Below are 21,211 nucleotides of genomic sequence, written 5' to 3' on the forward strand. Positions count from 1 at the left end.
CCGGGTAACGTTAAAAGTGGTCACTTACATTTCAATATGAAAGAAGTGCGTCACAGTTTGCTGAAAGGATATTTCGCGTCCAGAAATGGACCTAGACAAACCATCATCAGCCGGAAATGTCTGACCGTTCTCCTTAGGCATGCGTCTGCCACCGGTGGCAGAAGTTGCTTGGCTTTGTTTAAGCCATCTGATCCACACTGGCCTTAACACCACAGCGTAACGGGTTAGCGAGGTTCGCGAAGGAGAGATGCCAGCGTCTTTCAGTGTGCTTTACAAGTACAGAAAAATTAATTCAATTTCTTGATTTTTTTTTCACAAGTTACTTCCCAGTGCTTCCAATTCCATGTGTTTTTGGAAAAGAAAGGAGAAAAAGAAAAGAACCTCGAACAAGTTGCAGTGTTAAAAAAGAGAGAATGAAAAAGGGAACAGACAGAAACGGTGAAGTGCAGTCAGTTGGCATATTGTGCATAGAAAGCAACTTTTACTCGCTCGATCTGGTGACACAGCTTGATGGCCGGCCCAAGCTTCAGCTCCATGCATTCCTGCACCGTGGGGAGTGTCAGCAGCAGAAGAGCTTGGCCATCGATGTCCTGGGGAAGAAAGAAACTGTGATATAGACTTTGCTCATGGACTCTGGAAGAGAACAAGCAGAACCAAGGCTGGAGAGGCGAGGAGGGAAGCCTGCCCCCAAAATTAGATGCTTTGCCTACGAGATTTTGTCTTTTGCCCTTTTCTCAATGAGCTATCCCACTTTGATGTTGCCCAACTCTATTCTCTGGGATGCCTGATGCCTTTTCAGAAGTTGTTTAGCATGTCTCCTCTTTCCCAATTTGGGAAAAGCCTCCCAGAATCTGAAATGTTGGATCATCCTCTAAACAAACTCCATAGGCACTACAGAGATCTAATTAATTCCATCTTATGGCTGAGGAACTGAGGCAAGGAAAGGCTGTAGAGATCATGTCCAGACCCTCAGACCTATTTATTTCCCAAACGGCCTGAACCAGCACCTCACAAAAAAGCCATTTTATGACAGATTTCTGCTGGCTTCCTGATCCTCCTCTTAATTAAGAGCTCAAGTCCTTTTTATTCTTTAATGGACTGAAGAGCAGACAAATTGCTTAGGGAGGATCGCCTTAAGGAGGATTGAAGTCTAAGTACAGAAAAAACAATTTAATTCACAGGCAACACAAAAACTTGCCAGGATAGCCCTGATTAGGTAGCCTTGGACACATGGAAACCTCGGACACCTTAGGTACTGCTCTGATCAGGACTGTCCACCACTTGGGTTCTTTCTGTATTGCAGCTTGATGGCCCATTACACCAGGAGTTTCCATGAAAATAGCAAGGAAAAGCTCCAGTCACCTGCGTTCACTCAAAGTTCCCATAAAACTCTCTGGCAAAGCAAAGACGGGTTTGGCTTTCAAGCCCTGGCAGTACTCCAGGATGATTAACAAACGGCGGGAGCACGCTGCAGCATGGCGATTACAGCATCTCGCTACAAGAGTGTTTCAGCCTTGCTCTAGATTTCTTCTTCAGTTTTCCCAAAGGAAACCAGCTGTGCCTAAGAATGGGCTTCTTCACAAAGAAGAATCAGAAATACTTCAATAGGCAACTTGCTACATTGCTCCACTGAGTGCTGTTGGCTGCTCCCTAACTGACCGCTTTTGCTCCAAGAGATAGATCTTTCTAACCATGGCTTTCCTGGATCTGCCCCTTTGCTTTCAAATTAATCAGCAGTGATCGTTACTCATTAGCCAAGGAATGGCTGCTTCTATATAAACCTTACACATTCATGCTAACCTGTACCAAACAACCACTATCTGTTGGCAAGCCAAGACGCCTACTTGACACCAGGATGGTTTTGTGGGGCCTTGGAATGGATAAGAAGGGTCCAAACTTCCTCCTTTTCACAAGGACTCAGAGAGATTTCCACTCTCTCCAAGGATGTGTCAAAGTTCTGATGCTAATTTCCAAGGGTTTCCATGGTTTCTCAAAATTTCACAAAATATATTGTGCTGTACATTGGCCCAAGTGTATCTGAAATCATAGAATCATAGAATCAGCAAGGTTGGAAGGGACCTCAGGAGATCATCTAGTCCAACCTTCCTGCTCAGGCAGGGTCATCTAGAGCATGTTAGATAGGGTTGCATCCAGGCGGGCCTTGAAGATCTCCAGAGAAGGACACTCCACAACCTCTCCGGGCAGCCTGGGCCAGTGCTCCATCACTCTCACAGGGAAGAAATTCCTCCTCATGTTCAGGCGGACCTTCCTGTGCTTCAGTTTCTGCCCATTCCCTCTTGTCCTGTCACATGGGACAACTGAAAAGAGTTTGTCCCCGTCCCATTGACACCCTCCCTTCAGGTACTTACACACATTGATAAGATCCCCCCTCAGGCTTCTCTTCCCCAGCCTCAAGAGGCCCAGCTCTCACAGCCGTTCCTCATAGGGCAGGTGCTGCAGCCCTCTCATCATCTTCGTAGCCCTACGCTGGACTCTTCCCAGTAGCTCCATGTCTCTCTCGTCCTGGGGAGCCCAGAACTGGATGCAGTGCTCGAGATGAGGCCTCCCAGGGCTGAGCAGAGGGGCAGGATCACTTCCCTCCACCTGCTGGCAACACTCTTCCTAATGCACCCCAGGAGACCACTGGCCTTCCTGGTCACAAGGGCACACTACTGCCTCATGGTCAACCTGTCATCCACCAGCACTCCCAGGTCCTTCTCTGCAGAGCTGCTCTCCACAAAGTCAGACCCCACCTTGTGCCTAGGGTTATTTCTGCCTAGGTGCAGGTCTCTGCACTTGCCCTTGTTGAACCTCAGGAGGTTCCTCTCTGCCCAACTCTCCAGCCTGGCCAGGTCTCTCTGAAGTGCAGCACAGCCCTCTGGTGTGTCAGCCACTCCTCCCAGCTTGGTAGCATCAGCAAACTGGCTGAGGAGGCACTCTGTCCCCTCATCCAGGTCCTTGATGAAGAAGTTGAACAGGATAGGCCCCAGTACTGAACCCTGGGGTCCACCACTAGCCACAGGCTTCCAACTGGACTCCATGCCACTGATGACGACCCTCCGAGCTCTGCCTTTTAGCCAGTTCTTAATCCACCTCACTGTCCACTCGTCTAACCCACACTTCCTGAGCTTATCTGGGAGGATGTTATGGGACACAGTGTCAAAAGCCTTGCTGTCAAGGTGCACAACGTCCACCGCTCTGCCCTCATCTACCCAGCCAGTCACGCCATTCTAGAAGGCTATCAGATAGGTTAAGCAGGATTTCCCCTTGGTGAATCCATGCCGACTACTCCTGATCACCTTCTTTTCCTCCATGTGTTTGGAGATGACATCCAGAAGGAGCTGTTCCATCACCTTTCCAGGGATGGAGGTGAGGCTGACCGACCTAGAGTTGCCTGGGTCCTCCTTCTTGCCCTTGTTGAAGACTGGAGTGACTCTGGCTTTCTTCCAGTCCGCAGGCACCTCTCCAGTTCTCCAGGACCTTTCAAAGATGATGGAGAGCGGCCTGGCAACAACATCCACCAGCTCCCTCGGTACCCTTGGGTGCATCCCATCTGGGCCCATGGATTTGTGGATGTCTAGCCTGCCCAGAAGGTCTCTAATCCCATCCTCCTCAACCAAAGGAGTCTGCCCTTCTCCAGACTTTCTCCCTCACGTCCAGGCTCCAGGATTCCTGAGGGCTGCCCTTAGCAGTGGTGACTGAAGCACAGAAGGCATTCAGTAATTCTGCCTTCTCTGTATCCCTTGTCACCAGGTCCCTGCCCCATTCAGTAGCGGGCCCTTATTTTCCTCTTTCTGCTGATGTATTTGAAGAACCTGGCCATAGTCTCTTTATCAAAGCCCTGGACCTAGGTAGCAAGGTAGTATGTCCTGTCTTTTTTTTTTTTTTTTTTTGACATGTGAATAAGCACTACAAATATGAAGAGAAGTGTTACATGAAGACATCTACCTGCTCCTGAAATATCTTGGCAAGGGGTGCGCAGTCAGTCAGTTTAATAAACCTCACAACATCGGTCACAGTCCACTCCAACGGATTACTGTCCAGGATGAGCTTTTCTTCCTCTTCTTGCTTCATTTCCTACAAAGCCAAAGGTCTCGTAAACAAAACTACATGGTGCTGAGGGCTACTCAGCTGCAGAGCAGGGATGCCCTCCTCAGATAAGAAACACTTGACCTCAGAGGTTGGTTTAGAGAAAATACTGCTATTAATTAGGAGTGAAAGAGTCTGCTGTCACACTCACTTCCTTGACTTGAGGACACTTCTCTCCTTCGTTGTATGAGAGAGGCTGGGATTTCCGGGTCCTCCGAGCCCTCTCCGGGGGAGCAGGTCGGTCCGATTCGGTGCTGCTCCGTAACGCGACGGCACGCCGCGGCCGGGTGGAGGGGACCTCGGCAGAGGAGGTGTCTGTCTGGTCATCACGGAGCTCGGAGCTGGTTTCCTCGCTCCCTGTCTCATCCTCCATTGCGTCTGGCTCGTCGTCTTCACTTTCCTACACAAAGATCATCAGAGAAATGGTATCTGGATTTGGAGACTAATATAACGTCAAATCGAAAGGTATGAGGTCAAATTGTACATCCATGCCCACGTCAGTCCACGGTAACATTTATTTTAACTGAATTATCTCATTTTTACTATAGCGCTAAGCAGATTACCCTCGATTTAGATTTGTTACCAAAATGTAAAAGTAAAAATACACAGTTAATAAATCCTTTTTTTTTTTTTTGTTTCTAAACAAAAGGTCAATGGCAATAACTTGTCCGGCACGAAATGTTCCTCTGTTGGGCATGCATCTCAAACCTCGTGGCACTGCTGATGTGCATGAAAATGGGAAATGGGAACCACTGAAAGGAGAAAACAAAACTCTGGTTGTTCAAGGTGAAATAAAGCAGAAATATGCTTGATTTTAAACTTTCCCTTTGCTTCAAATGATCATGGGTGTCGCTGGTATTGAAAGAAAGGAAATTTTGGTGTCTTTTAAAAATATCGAGATGTACTAGTGTATAGAAGGGATTGCTTAGCTGGTGTTTCTGTACATTCCAGGACATAAGATTTCACCAAATTCCCTGCTTTCAGATCAAAATAGCCTTCAGCTTGAAGGCACAGCACAAATTTCCAGTTCAAAAAGAGAGTATAATCAGCTTCTTGTGATTTTCGTCACACAGAGCTTACAAACATACATTGGCCCATGGAAATCGTGTATGCTGAACTTTATAAATGTAAATTGCCCCAACAGCTTCAATAGATGAGCTCTGATGAAAGCACGAACATGTATCTAAGCCACATGCAGCAGCCTTAAGTGAAAGAACAATTTTAATCCAAGTTAGTTAAATCAGTTAAAAATGCTGATGGTCAAGTCTGTTTTAAAATGGCTTTATTTCAGTTTAAAATCCTTTGAAAAAGGTTTAACCTAAAGAAATGAAGTTGAACTACACCTAAATGAAGTCTGATTTGTGCCAATGTAAGCAGCCAAGTGAGAGTGGCTTAAAAAGTCACTCCTCCTCCAGCTGAAGTAGAGGGAATTTAGGCAAACCTACTCTATTCCACATTGCATGGAGCAGCAATCACTGGCACTCAGCTAAGCAAAGGAAATCACAGGTGAACTTGGTCATTATAATCATATTAAAACCACCTGGGAAGGATCCACAAAGTTAAGTGATTTAACTAAGTCTGCTCCAGTTTGCACCTGGACACGAATCATTGCTGAAGCTGGGATCCTATCATCTCACACAAAATCTTGGCGAGATTGAAACCTCAAATTTGGGACACAAACCCTTCACTGGCTTCTAAAGCTTCTAGCACTTCTGTTGTTTGGTGTTATAAACCAAAAATTTTATAAATAGTTAATGAAAAATGAAGAGCCTTGGAAACCCTGTTGACTCAAGGGTAATTATTTGTAGTACTGTAATACTTGGAGATCTTAGACATGGATCTCAGACCTCCTCCACGGGGTTAGGTGCTGCTCAAACACTGAGAACAGGCTCATCTGTCTGGCTACAGACATTTGAGGAAGAAAACGAAGACATAATATCAGACAGCACATAGCTGATTAGTACAACAAATGCTTAACTACTATCAAGTGATTGGCAGGCTCTAAATCCAGGGTGTAACGCATGTGGAGCTCACAAGCATGAACTGTACTTGCTAATTCAGGAACGAGCGTGGCCTAAGTCCCCAAAGTGTCCCCCCCCACACAAAAAATATGATTTTAGAAAAAGAGGGTGCTGATGGATTCAAAATGGGAGAGTAAAGCATTGGAGTTTGCTGAGAACTGCCTCAAAAGCGAGACGTAGATGGCAAAAAAAAAAAAAAAAAAAAAAAAAAAAGCCCAAAGGGGCTTTTGCTGATTTATCAGCATGTACCTCTGCTGAGCCTGCCGTATTCAAATCAACTGCTGATGTTCTCCTTTTCTTCTGCACAAAGATGGATTTCCGCCTTTTCCTGCGTCTGGCTGGCTTGACATGCCCACTCTTCATGTTGTTATTTTCCCCAATTGGTGGCTTAATGATTTTTTTCCTCTTCCCATAATAATAAGCTGGAGAAATGAAAGCCAAACACCCATTAAAAGCTCTAACCATCAAGAGAAGGGAACTTCGGCTTGCTTTTTGCTACCGATTAAACGCTGCACTCTAGTTGCACTTTTACAAGGAACCTGAAAATACCTTAATTCAGAAAAAATGTCTAGTGTAGATACAGGACATCATCTTGGACTAGTGTGAAGTGTTAGAGCTCTTACTTATTTACATTTGGTGATGAGTGAGTTCTGAATTTAACCCTACAGTGTGTACTTAGGCAAAGCTTCCACTAAGCCAAGTAGCAACTTGGAGCAAGAAAGGTCTACATGTTTCAGATCTGATCTGCTGCACTTCAGCATGAGTTAAGTCTTAGGTATATTTTCAGTTGCTGATGGTTGCACTACAAGGTGGAGAGGGCAAGCTATTCTGAATTATGTATTGTTCAGCATATGAAGGGCTGAGTTTTTATTACTTTCAAGTATTTCTTGGCCCAAGCTGAAATAACATTCAGTGCACAAGAGATGAGAGTCCTCTGGCCTTATGTTAGGGGCTCGGTTCAGCTGCCACTTTACATGTTCTACAGCATCCTCTGGGGCTGACAGACCCTGCAGGAGGTTTAGGACACACCAGGTGTGGGCAGGCCAGGATGTCTAGAACAGCCCTTGATATCCATGTGTAGGCAACCGAACCAAGCCTTTCATCAATACAATCAATGGAGTTTCGTACATGATTCATTTGACCAAATACAGGTATTTGGGATGAGACACCTACAGCCTAAGCTCTCCCAGCCATCCTCCTCTAGCTCTCCATTCAACACAGATGGAATCTAGGAGACTAACTTGGGTGTGGACTCCTACAGAAACCCACGTTCGGTGATCTGAATCTGTTCCTGGGTCCATTGGTCCTTTTGCCCTCGTACCAAACAGGAACAACTTCTCTTAAATCAATCAGTATGGTTTCTTGCAAGCTGTGTGAGAGATAAACAGCACCCACTTCCACTTTTGTGACCTGTTCAAGAGCTAATTTATTTGACATTGACAACAAAGTGTTGAACACAAGCTCAACTTCAGCTATTCTCAATAGCTAAGGATATGATTAAACATTAAACTCCCTGGATGCGTACAGGTCAATGCTATCAAACTCCTTCCAGCCTTATCACTGTGACACTGGCATGTGCCGCTGCATACGATCCAAACTCTTCACTAAGGAGGAAGAGAGGATTCACCTCACTTAATGAAGATGTTTGAGATGTAGTGGTTTAAATCTCACTGGCTGCTGCAGATTCCTTTTATATATCCTGTATTTTACCTTTATATGCAAGCAGAAGTCAACACCTCTGAAGAGGAATAACCTTCACACACATTTATTAGGAGGGAGTGAGATGGGCTATTTTCTGAAGATGCAATGACTCCTAATGGAGCCAATGGTGACTCAGTCAGGATTAAATATCTGTCTTTTGGACTGCTCTAATTAGGTGAGGTCAATCACACCCAGTATTAATGTATTACACAATTCATATGCTTCATATCCAGTTCATGTGCAGTCTCCCACTGCTCTGATTCCTGACTAGCAACCAGAAATATTACAGCCCATACTCACTGTACTTGGTTTTAGTATGAATGGAACAGTTCTCCGGGCAGACTTCAGCCACCAAGACAGGACTAAACAGGTTGGGGCAGCACTCCAACTTTGCACAGACTCTTCTGCAGAAATCTGCTACCTGGTCTGACGTTCGCACAATCTTAACCGTTGCCCTGTACGTCTTCCCTCTGTACCTAGAAAAGAGTATAGCAAGATCTCATGTCACCACTCAAGTAATGTCCTTCAATACTACAGCCCAGACTCTGGCCTCTGTTAGGTAAGCCCCTTCCCCAGCGACTTCTGGAAAAACGTCTTTCTTGAGAAAGGAAGAAGAATATACCTACTCGTTTTAGTAACTTCATTTCAGACAGACTTGAACAAGGAATGAAAGGATGACATGATGCTGGAAGCTCAGGTGTGGATGTTGTCTGGGGAGTAATGCACATGCACACTGGGTATAATTGGAGAGATGGCAAGAGGTGGACTAAATTCAGAGTACAGTTGGTGGGGACACTGCACAGGATACCACAGACTGATGGATCTTCTGGATAGTCTGATAGTGTTTGGGAGAGGGATGCAGCCTCTCCTCATAAGTTGGCCTACTGTGAAGTATATCCTCCTTGTGGTCACCTCACGCTTTAGTTGTACTGGAGACTGGTTCTGTATGCCTCCACTTACACTTTTGATCTCCTCTACTGTTATTTTTCTTGAGGCAGCTCTTATCATGTCCTACATGTAGAACGAACTGAGCACAAACTGACTTCAGTAATTTAGGTACTTTTTCATAGGGGGGAAGAAATAAAGGGAAATTCAGCTCTCAGTTTTACCTAGCGAGCTGCCTCCAGACCTGTCCACAGTAGCTATAAGGATCTTGGCCTTCTGTCCTCTGCCAGTGATGGATTCACAGTGTACCATCCCGATACGTGAAATGCTTTACCCCAACTGTGGCCCTTGGGCTACACGCACCGTATATTAGAAGTGTCTGGGTGAAACTGGACTGTATGCGATATGGGGATCAGGTGACTTTACCACTACGAGATCTGTGCAGTACAAAGCCCCAGAAATTAATCCGGAGTCTCGAGTGGTTTAACCGGGCTGCAGGAACAGGCCCTAAAAAATGGTGACTCCTAAAGGGAATACTTAGAGCAAAAAGCTGCAGTGCAAGGTTTGTCTTGAATTTGTTATCAATGTGCTGCTAAAACATTTATTTCAGTGTTTTATATGAAGTGTTTCTGAGCGATAAATGGCTAAGAAAGATACAGTTACATCCCTGCTGTAATACATTGGAGATGTGAACTCTGAAAAACCAATTATCCCCATAATTTATTAAACAGCAGCACCACGCTATTGTAAACAGCGAGATAAGGTTTTTAAAACATCTCTTATGCATCCCAAGGAATGCAACACAAGAGACAATCACGTAAGAGCCTGGTGTTAAGGCATTATAAATGTGCTTAGAGGACAGAAAAGTAACACACAAAAGAAAATGGGGGGTAGGAGGGGAGAGAGTGAAAAAGAGAGATTACTGTCTTGGAAGCCTTTAAAGACAAGTTGCAGTCATCAGGAAAAATGGGAGGAAGTATTTGTGAGTGCAATAAAATCCACTGCTCGCTACTAGGGGAGCAGCTGCTGACAGTCCAATATGGAAGAAGAAGAGGAGAAGAAGCTAAAACAAAAGAGCCATGGCCAAGGAGTTAACACACACAGCATCCTTCCTGGACTCCCCTCCCTCTCTCTGAAGGTTTCTCTGAGCAAGGCAACTGAGATACCCCTTCTAATTTCCTAAAATTAATTCTGGAAACCCTAGGGAACCAGAAGAGTGGTTTCCCCCTGTGGTGCATGGTTTTATAGGGCAATTCTCAGATGGATCCCGGGTCTGGGAACAGCCCAGTCTGACCGTCCTCACACTGCAAAAGGCTTGATCCGAACTACGGCCTCAACATGAAAGTCTTCCAGAACCTAAATGAATATCTCTACATGGCACCAGGCTCTGACACCCCATCTGATGCCCAAACAAGATCCCAGGTCATGGAGTCAATCCTGGATTCATTAATTAATGAACTGACGAGCCAACTCTGCATGCACCCCATCAGACCTGGACAGATGATGCGTAATGGAAAGAGTGCTACTTCCAAGATAGAAGAGAGTACCATTATCCCAGCTTTCCAATGAAGGTTGGCTAAAGGGACTTTGGCAAAACCTAATATGAAAAGAATGATTTCCACAAGCATTTAAATATGTATACTTATAAAGGCCTTATACTTCTTTTCAACTTGTTTGAAAAGACTCCTGTCCTTATTACTTCTCCAGGAGCAGTTAAGTTTAACAACCACCTAGCTCATTAGGTCATCAAGTCAGACTCCTGCAACAGGCTGTAGAACTTCATTCTGGTAACTTCACCTGAACCCCAGCAACTTTAGTTGGATAAAAGTTTTCTTTACTTTACTTCCAGAAAACACCAGCTTCCCTCTAAAGCTCTCCACACTGGAAGAATTCATTACTTTACCAGGCAGCAGAGTCACCTGTACCTATAAGCCTATGCTTCACTTTAAATCTGGATGTATCTCGATTTAACTTTTTGTCTTTGTTCTGACTTTCATCACTAGGATGAAAAGGTGGCATCTGGTTTTGCTTCCCTGCAAAAGCAATGCAATCAAATTGCCTCTTGATCTTCTTTCTTACAAGCTAAGCTACATGATAATACCCGGGTGCTATTCAAGAATTGCTCACTTTTTCTAACTTCCTACTTCCTTTTGTGTTTGGCTATCCAAAAAGGTCTCACTGTACTAAAGTGCCTGGCAAAAGAAAAACAATGAAGTTGATAAAATGAAAACCTGATTTCACACCCTGCTTTGAAAGCAATACACATATTGCACATAATAACTAATAGAAAGGATGGCAAAATGGAGATCAGCATGACTGCAGGAATCACTCTCAATAACCCAAGATGTTAGTACTGGCCACAAGCAAAATTTTACATGATTTTAGTCTTGGCAGCACCTCTTGCAATGATAAGCCAGGATCTACTAATATTTTCCATATTTCTTGCATTCTAAAGCCTTCTAACACAAAAACCACCAAATGTAATCCGAGCTTGTCTAGGATTAGCCCTGTGGATTGTCTAGCCCTGTGGAAAGAGCTCCTCAGGATATAACCAGAAAACTCTTTTCCATTAGCATCATTCAAAAAACTACGTGCTACTGATCGTTATTTTCATACATCTGCCCAACCACTTTTAAGCACCAAGTAACTTGTATGCGTAGTGTGACAGTGCTAAAGACCTCAAAAATAGTTGTGTCAAGCATGCCATTTTAAGCTTTTTTGGAAATCATTGTTCCTTTAAAGGACTTTACACCTAAATACAAAGAATATTCCTCTTCTGTCCCTGTTCTCTCTACACCAAGACACCAAAAGGTGGATAAACCCTCATGGCTGAAAATATTCCCAGGAAAAATACACTCAGGATCTTTGCTGATCCATGAGCAACAATATTCAGATAATTGCACTTTGTTGGAAATATTATACTTCCTTTGGCCATAAAATAGGTTAGAAGTTCAGGAGAACAAAAAAAAGCCTGGTGCAGAAGACACTTCAAACAGCAAGAGCATTGCAAATAGCTACATTATCAAAAGTCTCATCATAGAGATACAGCCCACAATTCTGACAACCTTTCAGCACACAAGCAAATTCTCCCTGCATTACATCTACCAAAAGTATCTTACAAGTGCAGTAGCAGAGGTTATTTAACATCTGCTTCTTTTAGAACCTGCCTGTGTGGGCCACTGGGACGCCAATGATAGTAACCTCTAGAGTTTTCATCAAAACACACGTATCTTTGGAGCAACTCAATGTATCCAGAATGCCAAAGATTTTACAAATATGCATATTCTAGGTAAAATCATCAAAAATGTGGCGGTGACCTTCCTCCAAACCTATTTAATCATCCAGTGATACTTTGAACTCTTGAAAATAGAATTCAGTGAGGGCCCTGACATTGTTCTAGTTGTAAGAATGTGTCTGGCTAAGTCTCCTTGTGATTATGGAAAAAAAAATGTCATTCCCTTGTACCTGACAACTTCTATCTCCACCACTTGGTGCAAAAGGCCAAGCTGACACTGAAGGCGAACTAAATGATACGACCTGTATCTCTGTATTGACTTTGAGGAGTGCTGCTAATAACTAGCTGCCACTTGGATTTCATATCACTGATTACAATCCTTTGAGCACAGCTGTCCAGACACTTTTCCACTCAATTTATCAGGCATCCATTCAATCCATATTGCCACAGTTTGGCTATAAAGATAGTATGTATGGGAAACTGTGTTGAAAGCCTTCCTAAAAACACAAACAACTTCCAGTGCTTTTCCCTCATCTACCAAATCAGTCATCTCATCACAACAGGCACATCCTGCCCTTGGTAAATCTATGCTGGCTCTTCCCAGTCACCTTCTGGTCCTGCATGTACTTGGAAACGGCTTCTAGGAGGATTCACCTTGCAGCCTCCCCAGGGACTGAGTTTAGGCTGACCAGCCTGTAAGTACCTGGATCTTTCTTCTTGCCCTTCTTGAAGATGAGTGTGATGTTTGCCTTCTTTCAGACTTCAAGGAACCTCCTTGATCATCATGACCTTTCAAAGATGACAGACTGTGGCCCTGCAATGACACTGGCCAGTTCCCCCAGGCAGCCATGGGTGCATTTCATCTGGTCGCACAGACTTGTGTATGCCCAGCTTGCTTACGTAGTCTCCAAATCCCTTCTCATCTACTGTGAGTAATGCTTTACTCCCTCAGTGACAGGGACTTGGGAGGCCCGAGAGCAAACCTTGCCAGCAAAGACTGAGGCAAAGAAGGCATAAAGTACCTCAGCATCATTCATCTCAGATGAAAGGAAATCTTGTAAAGCATCCACAGTAAAAAGACTCTCTTTGAAATATAGCCTCATAAATAAGCAATGGTTTCTGTGATTACGGGCTAATATTCCTGGAATTCAGCTACTAGATTTGGGCAGGTCTCAGAATTTCAGATAATGAGAAGTCCAGAAATATCCTTTTTAAAAAAAATGTTGATTAACTGGATTTCACACAAGACATGCATTCTGCACACACTGATCCTATCTATGTACTAAGTCCTGCAGAAATGAGTGAGCCCCCAACAGCCTGGCGTGCAGTTGTAGCAATAAAAGCCCTTGGAAAGAGTAAAGGTCCTCGAGCCTTTGTGTACAAGATCAGGACAGCAAATCTAGACTTAGACACCGAAATTAAAGCACCAAAACTATAAAGGCTGAATACCCACAGCTCTTGGGAATTCAGGGGATCAGGCCTGACATTTATAGCTCATCATCACCAACAAATCAAGTTCGACTGTTTTCACGGAGAGTCAGCAGTGCTGATGGGAAGCGACTGCCGTCACACAGCGCAAACACATCTGTTCGGATAATCTAAACTGCTTATCTTCGTTGCAAGGCTACTGTAATTGATCCTGCACTGGTCATTCGTGACAGCAGAGTAAACTAAACGCAGGTCGCCCTAGGACTACGATAACGCATTCCTGGCAGGGAACAACCTGGCGTTTGGGTAGGTCTGAAACAGCAGCCTTGTCTTCACCTTTCTCCTCACACCCCTTTGCTCTATCCTACTGCAACCATCGCTGCAAACAAACAACAACATTGTCAAGATCCAAAGAGGTGTCAGTTTACATCAGAAGGAAGGAGGTGACACAACATGTCACACTACAGCACAAACGCTCCAGTGGCTGTAGAGCTGTCATCATTAGCAGCAAGATATCACTGGGAGCCGGCGTGGTTGGAAGTCGGTGTAGACAGACATTTGCTCGTTACAGGCCTCTGTCTAAGATTCTGGAGCACACCCGACTGTCACACCTGATGTAACATGCCATGTGTCACTTCACGCATCCCGGGGTATCTGATTTCACGAGCTTGTTTTCTTCGCTGTTCCTGCACCAGATGCAATTAAAACCCCAGAAGATTTCTCAATGAAACAGCCCCAGTGAACCCAGAGAAAGAGAAAAAAAAGTCCCAGACACATCAGGTAGTCTTAGGGCAGGTCTACCCTCCGTAATCCTCTCCTAGAAGCACTCAAAAGAACCTGCAGGTGAGCTGCTAAGACAACTCAGGACAGCTCTGTGCACAGAGGACCATGGCCTCAGCCCCCAGAAGCCAGATAGCTACGGTAACATGCTAATTAGCTCTCTCTTCACTAGCCAGAGTAAAATGCTGCACTGAGATGAGAATACATTTCTACGCTTGGAAGTCACTGTAAAACTTGCTGTTGTAGCTTTGAGCCTGCAATGATCCCTGGGGAAAGTTCTTCATCTTGACGGAGTCAAAAGATGTTGTCTGACTCGCAGACTCCTGGTAGGATAGCGGATGTTCAGGAACACGTGCACTACCTGTTCCCAACATGAAATGCAAACTTCTTTGTTGGAAAGTACTTATACATTTTTATCTGGAGGGCTACATAGATTTAAGATACATTCCAGCAGGCTAGCCCCCGTGCTAAATAGATGGGAGGAGAAAAAAGACATGGGAATGAATGGATAGAAGTGCCACAGGGGAAAGTAGAGGAAATGAAGGACAGGACACTAAGATGACGCAATATAGCTCAATTTCACAACTGCTAGGTACCAAGAGCACAGCTATATCTGACATTTGCCAGAATAAGGTGCAGGAGCCTAGAATCAATGAAAAAAACAGCCTAGGAATGAGGACTTATTTTTAATGCACATGCAAAAAATGATCTTTGGATTCTGCATCCACAAAATTTCATTTGATAAAAACCAAAAATACGACTTCCATGTGGGTGACAGAACCAAATTAAAAATCAGATTTTCTAGTAGCCTTCCATTTCTATTTGTAATCCTCCTTTAGAAGAAGAGTTTCTGTTTGCAGAGTAAAACGTTCTCAATTCTCTCCCTCAATCACAGCCCACATGAGCTTTCTGTAATATCTGCATGGCCAAAGATCAAATACAATAGAAATCAATAATGCCATAATTATGAGCCAGCCATTTCCAATAACCAAAAACTAATTGCATTTATTTAAAAAGCAAGTAATAGAGTTCAGTACAAGGGGTGAGATTCATCATATCTAATTTTAGCACTCAAAAAGTTAAGTCAGCCAGTAGGGAGAGAGGACTCCAAAGTACTTTTTGTTGACATCTCTCAATAAAACGGGAATAACTGGTCTTTGGAGGTAGTAAGGAGAGCCACCCCTCTAAGAGGAATAATGGTTGCAGGACTACATCTTAGCTAGAGTATCTATTATATAAAAAAGGCTTAAGTGGGTACATATTAAAGTTGGAAGAGAAAAATAGAGCATTTTCTAGTGCATCTAGCATTTTATGGGCTTAAAATAAAGACAACAGAAATGAAATGCTCAGATGAACATTTCACTTCTTAAGCTGCTCCGGAACCAGCCAAATAATTCAAGGAAGAAAAAATGATAATTAAAAAGAATAAAACTTGCATAGCAAAAAAAAAAATCTCTTGTTTGTTTGTTTGTTTTTTAGCCAGTTCCATTTCTTAAAGGTACCAAACAAAAGAGCACACACAGGAGACTTACTTTGCTTTGAGCGTTTCCTCTTGGAAATTCCACTGAGGGTCTTCCACGAGCTGCAGCTCTCGTAAAACGCTCCCTGGCTTATAAGCTGCATTGATCACCATGCTAAGAACCTAACGAGAGACAAAAACAACAGTGCCAATGGGTTTAACAGCAGCCCTTGACCCCAGGTTAACATGCTCATCTGTGATGCACAGGCAAGAGCAGCTACAGGTGCCAACTTAGGTTCAAGGATGCATAGGGTACACGCTAGATCCAACGAGAAGAGGTCCTAGAGCTGATCAGTGTGCCAAGCATAGTGCACATGACATCTTGGTCTGATGCTCGTATGACTTTAAATGCTGCTGGCTAACCCCAGAGGTCTCCTTTGAAAATTGCACTTGTGCTTTTTTTGAGGCAGATCCTCACCACCAAGGCATGCCCAAAGTAGGCGTCACTCCCTGCATCCAGAGTGATGAAAAAAATTAACTTAGTGAAACGCAAAGTAATGTGTACCTTTAACACACTGAAGACTAAAGGAGAAACTCTCATACTTAAGGCCAGCAACATGCTTGTGCATCTCAGTGCTACATTCCTTGACTCTATTAACAGATTATTATTAAAGGCTACACAAAAGGAGTTTGCGAGGAGGTATGCCTGGAACCCAGCACGTGTCTGCTCTGTGTGACATGTGTGCCAATCCATTTAATCCAAAGTCTTTGAGAACAAAAATGATTCCTACCATTGGCTCAGAGAATCCAAGCTTTAATAGTCTATATTTTGCTTAGGGAGGTAAACATAAAAACAAATCTCTTAACAGCACCAGACTGCTAGTACATGCTGCTTTGTGTGGACATGAATGACCCCACAGTGGGTCTGGATCAGTTTTGATATAATTTAGCTCTTTACCTAACGCCTGCTCCTAGTTCCCTGGAGGTCTGCAAATGATTTCAGGGTGATGAGAGTTAAGTTTCCACAGCACCTACGAACGCGCTTTGTCAGAAATGAAATACTCAGTAGGTCAAATTGCAAAGAGCGAAGTGTTTATGTTTTTTTTTCTTTTAAATCCAGCAACCTGAGGATTTTCTGCCATTTGAAAAACATGTGGGCAAGGGCTTCACTACATGCTGCATATTACCATGTGAAACAGCAATGTTTGAATAGCCTGACTAGTTTATTTACTAAAAACAAAATCTGATTTATCATTGGACCCTTGGAAATATTACAGGAACAGCTCTTAAAAAGATGTAATTAGAGAAATCTAAAGCAATGCCTAATACTAGTAGTAATGTCTTACGCGGCTCTGCTCATCTGTACATCTCAAAACATCATACGAGGAGGGGCAGAAGCACACTTCCCTATCTCACAGAAAGGGAAACTAAAATACAGAGCTACTTGCAATCCCCCGGCTGGTTCCTATCTCGTCACAACCCACCGTAGCAGCTACTGAACCACACCAATTCCCACGAGAAAAAAAAGGAGAACTTCCGAGTGAGCTCACCCACTTGCTTGGTCACACCTTTTCTTGTTGGCCACTCACTGTACAAACTGATACACCGTTGTCCTCTGGACACAGAGATACTGAGACCTGAAACAGCGAAGCCAAACCACTGGCTGAGCCCAGGATGGCTCCAGCCAAGCAGGCTTCTGCCTGTTTTTCCCAACCTCACTCAAAATCTAAATATTACCAAATGAGTAAAACAAGAGAATTCAATGACAGAAACCATCCAGCTCCAGCTCCAGAGTGATTATGTACCCCCTGACATGGAGACATCTACTACGCTGTTTTGGGATAGCTCCCATGGCTTCATTGCTAATCAAAAATACCCTACCGCAAACATTGATGGATACAGTTAAGGGGGAAAAAAGAGTCTTTTTGTATCTCTAGTCCCTCTGACAGCCTATGGGGAATGAAGCGAGGAGGTACGATCTGTTTTCCGTTGTTTTTCTTTGAAGATCATCTGCGTTTTAGAGGTTGCAGCCATGTGCCCTCCTCTGCAGGCTTCTCCCTTCACATCCTCTTCTTTTCTACCAGATACTGCTCATTTCTGGAGATAGGCTATCAGGCTACACAGGACTTAAGCCTAGTTTCTTGAAGACAGTAGGCCACTAGATTTCATTGGAGCCTGTGGCAGTTAAATATGCAATATTCTCTCTCAGTTAAAATATCTCACTTAACTGCACCCTATATTGAGAAGACAAAACTGAGACTGAGGCACTGCAATAACGCTGTCGTAACGGACACTTTCCCATCCCTCCAGACCCAGGCATGACTTTTGAAAGTGGCCAGCTCTAATTTGAGCACAAAGAAACGGTGAGTTTTCAAAAATCTGTAGTATCTGCATAGTTCCTGGATGCATTCACTACTCATCAAATATGTTTCCCGCCCATTCCAGCAAATCCAGGCAGTCATTTAATACCTCTGCAGGGGCAGAGTGGAAAATCTCTTTTAATGCACACTTCTAAGCCCACCGTGGTTGTTCAAGCATTATCTTAGACACCTAGCGAACCTTAGCCCTGCAAAGACACTCAGCATACCAATACTTTCCTCTAAATTGGCTTGTCATCACCATGACTCCCAGTAATCTTCTAAACTCATATTAAAAAAGAGTGTTTCGACATAATAATGATTTCCCTACGGAGAAAGGAAAAATAATAATAATGAAAAAGCTTTAGCTTTTATTCTTCATGTATTTCATATAACTCACTTGGCCTGGCATTCTACGTTGAAGCAGGAGTCCATTATCATGCTAATAATGTTATCTTCTAACAACATTATCCCTTAATCTCACACACTGTGAAACACTAGGAAGAGATTAGAATACTTTGTTTCTTGGGAAAAACCTAACTGGGATTAAAAACCAGAAACAATTAAGGAACCCACGCCAATTTACAGCTTTCTCTGAAGATGAAAAAACACTTCACAGTGTTCAGAAAGGTCACATTTTGGTCTGATTCACTGAATTCCCTATTGGCTTGAGTGCGACCAGTCTGAGAGTTTGATAGTTTATTTTCAGACCTCTCCATTAGGAAGAGTTTAGGTAGAGCCAACAGTGCCTGGAAGCAGAGGGCTGGATTAGACGACACCTTGAGCTTTCCTCCAGCTTTTGTTGCAGCAAATCTATGAAGCTATTTTGATGCTGCTCAACTTCCTTTGGATTTTGAGAATCAACGGGAGTGGAATCACATTTGTGAGCATGATTACACAGCACCACCACCAGCCTCTGCCAGATCCTGTAAGCAGGTCAAGTGCCCAAAGCCATAGATTTTCATGTACCTAAATGTCTTTTCTGGGCAAGTCCAGAACAGCCTAATGCTACTGAGCTGTTCAGCACCTTTCTTCCTATTGTAACTTGGTTAGGATTCATCAATTTCCTATCACTTCACCTCACTTCATTAATGGCCTCAACCCTAGATGAAGCTTTCCTAGAACATATCGCTGACTGAGTTCAGCTCAAAATATCATTATGCCTCTTCTCCTGTTCAAGAGCCCAATGATCAGCATCCTTGAGAGGAGAAACCAGGTTCAACTCTACCTGAGATGTGAGCCCCTATCTCCTGCCTAACAGGAGAGTTCCTAGCTCCCAGGCAAGCTTCAGTAAGAATTTCTTTCACTTTTTTCAAACTAATGATGTGGCCTGGGGCAGAGAGAGAAAAGAAGAGGAGCACCACACCAAGGTAACTGGTTTAGAGGGCTCCTGAGGATAATAGACCCGAATCAGTCATTGAAGAAGACACGGACCATGAAAATGCTTCTAGGTTGTGAATCCCCATGCTAAGAGCAAGGCATGCGTCATGCTGCTTTCTGCAGTGCTTCCCAACAGCTCCTACACAGTACATCAGAGTTCGTTGGCCACATTTGGGGTGCCCAGTTCACCTCACTTACTGTATGCAGAGCTGCTAGGTCAGGTATTAAGTCATTAGGGGATCAGGCCTCTGAAAGTTAGCTTTTGCCATACTCAAGGTTGTGGCATCACATGTTGATGCGCTTATGACTGTGCATGACATCTACAAAAATACAGTCAGATCCTAAGTTGGAGAACAGATGAGCTGAAGTTCACTCAGCAAGCTTGAAGAGCATGAAGAACCCTCTTGCAGAAATGCAGTTCACATCTTTTTGGACTATAGATGGTTTCTGTCATCCCAACACCATATCTGATTGCTAATAGCCTTGCTTCGCAAAATGCTGGCTGATTTCTCTATCCAGCATGAGCTGGATAGTCATGTTACCTTTAAGTCCTTTTTTTCTTTTAACAGGGAAAGAGCAAAGAGGCTTAAGAATACTAACAGCAGTATGCACTGAGGCTAATCTCCAGAACAGATTTCCCTACGATCTCGTGAGTTACAGATCATTTACAGTTTTAAAAAGACATCTCTTTTTGTATTTAGGGGATGTTGCCATGTAAGTTATTGGCATAGATGAAGAATTGTTCAGAATTGTTTTTTAACTATTGTGATTTAAGAACTAAATCGGGCAGGCAATCTATTTTTTTTTCCACCACCTGCAACAGAGATCATCTCTGACATGCTCAACATCTGCTTTCCAGAGCTACTGCCTTGAGTCTGCGTTATGGGACTGCCAGAAACAGAAGAGCAGGGAAGCTGAGCAGGGACACGTAAATGTGTATGTATGTGCGTGCAGAAGAAACAGCTACACAAGACAGCCTAGCTGGACACAAAAGCACCTGGTGTGCAAATATACTGTTACTATCCTTCTTTCAACATTCAGTATCTCAGCAGAGTGGATGAGGAATTGAGAGGTTTCCTCCTTTCTCTTGAATAAGGAATATAATTTTTCTCTAAAAAAAAGTACCACTGTGCTGGAAAAGATGTTTTACCTTGCTATCCTGAACCATGACTTAACCACGGTGATTACCAGCATGGTTTTTTCAGCCAACAGCTATTTTCCAGAGAACTTCAACAGGTATATGGCCCTTGCTGTCGAAAGGTGAACCAAAGCAGATGCTGCAGCTGTCTGCTTTCAGCACAGGCATCTGTAGTTAAACTAAAGGCAAAAACTCAATGTGGAGAAAAAGTCCAGACAACGCAACCAGAATGAGATGCTCCTACTCCACACTGCAAGGATGTCTCCCAATCGTGGGAGTGTGTTTACTCCACAGCCAAGCAACACCGACCCATAGCTACCTTGCTATTAGCTGTGCTGGCTCGTAGTGCCACCTTGTTTGGAGCTGGGTCCAAGGTGATACTTCACTGCATCAGTGAGAAAGGGACAGTAAGAGCTTGGGGGAAAGAAGGGCCAAAGAGGCAGCAGCATGAACCTTGGTTGTGCTGTATTTTTTGATATATGCCCCAGAGTCAAATGTGGAGGAAGGCAGATGGTGGGGATCAGCCCCCTCAGCGCCCAGCCAGCAGCAAGGTTTTCCATCAGCTGGTGCTGAAGGGGAGAGTACATCTGCTCTCTTCTTGCTTTAGCTAAACTGAGGCAGGGGATAGGGCAGCAGACCGATACTCAGCTATTTTCAGTATAGGTTTGTCTTCTCCACTACTCCCCTGTGTGTAGCAGAAATAAGGCCCGCATATAATTTATCTACTCCAAACAAGTT

General features: G+C 43.8%; 1 protein-coding gene across 1 annotated transcript in view; it reads right to left on the reverse strand.

Moving 5' to 3' along the window:
* Positions 1-203: 203 nt before the first annotated feature.
* The window catches only part of SFMBT2 (Scm like with four mbt domains 2), a 112,635-nt gene continuing 91,627 nt past the window's right edge, over positions 204-21,211 (reverse strand). The window contains exons 16-21 of the mRNA XM_062580475.1: positions 15,672-15,781; positions 8,112-8,287; positions 6,360-6,532; positions 4,241-4,489; positions 3,949-4,077; positions 204-590 (exon numbers count right to left, since the gene is read on the reverse strand). Coding sequence (XP_062436459.1) covers positions 450-590; positions 3,949-4,077; positions 4,241-4,489; positions 6,360-6,532; positions 8,112-8,287; positions 15,672-15,781 — 978 coding nt within the window. The 3' untranslated portion in view covers positions 204-449. The remainder of the gene's footprint in view (positions 591-3,948; positions 4,078-4,240; positions 4,490-6,359; positions 6,533-8,111; positions 8,288-15,671; positions 15,782-21,211) is intronic.

This window comes from Rhea pennata, chromosome 1, assembly GCF_028389875.1.
Source record: "Rhea pennata isolate bPtePen1 chromosome 1, bPtePen1.pri, whole genome shotgun sequence".
Classification (NCBI taxonomy): Eukaryota; Metazoa; Chordata; class Aves; order Rheiformes; family Rheidae; genus Rhea; species Rhea pennata.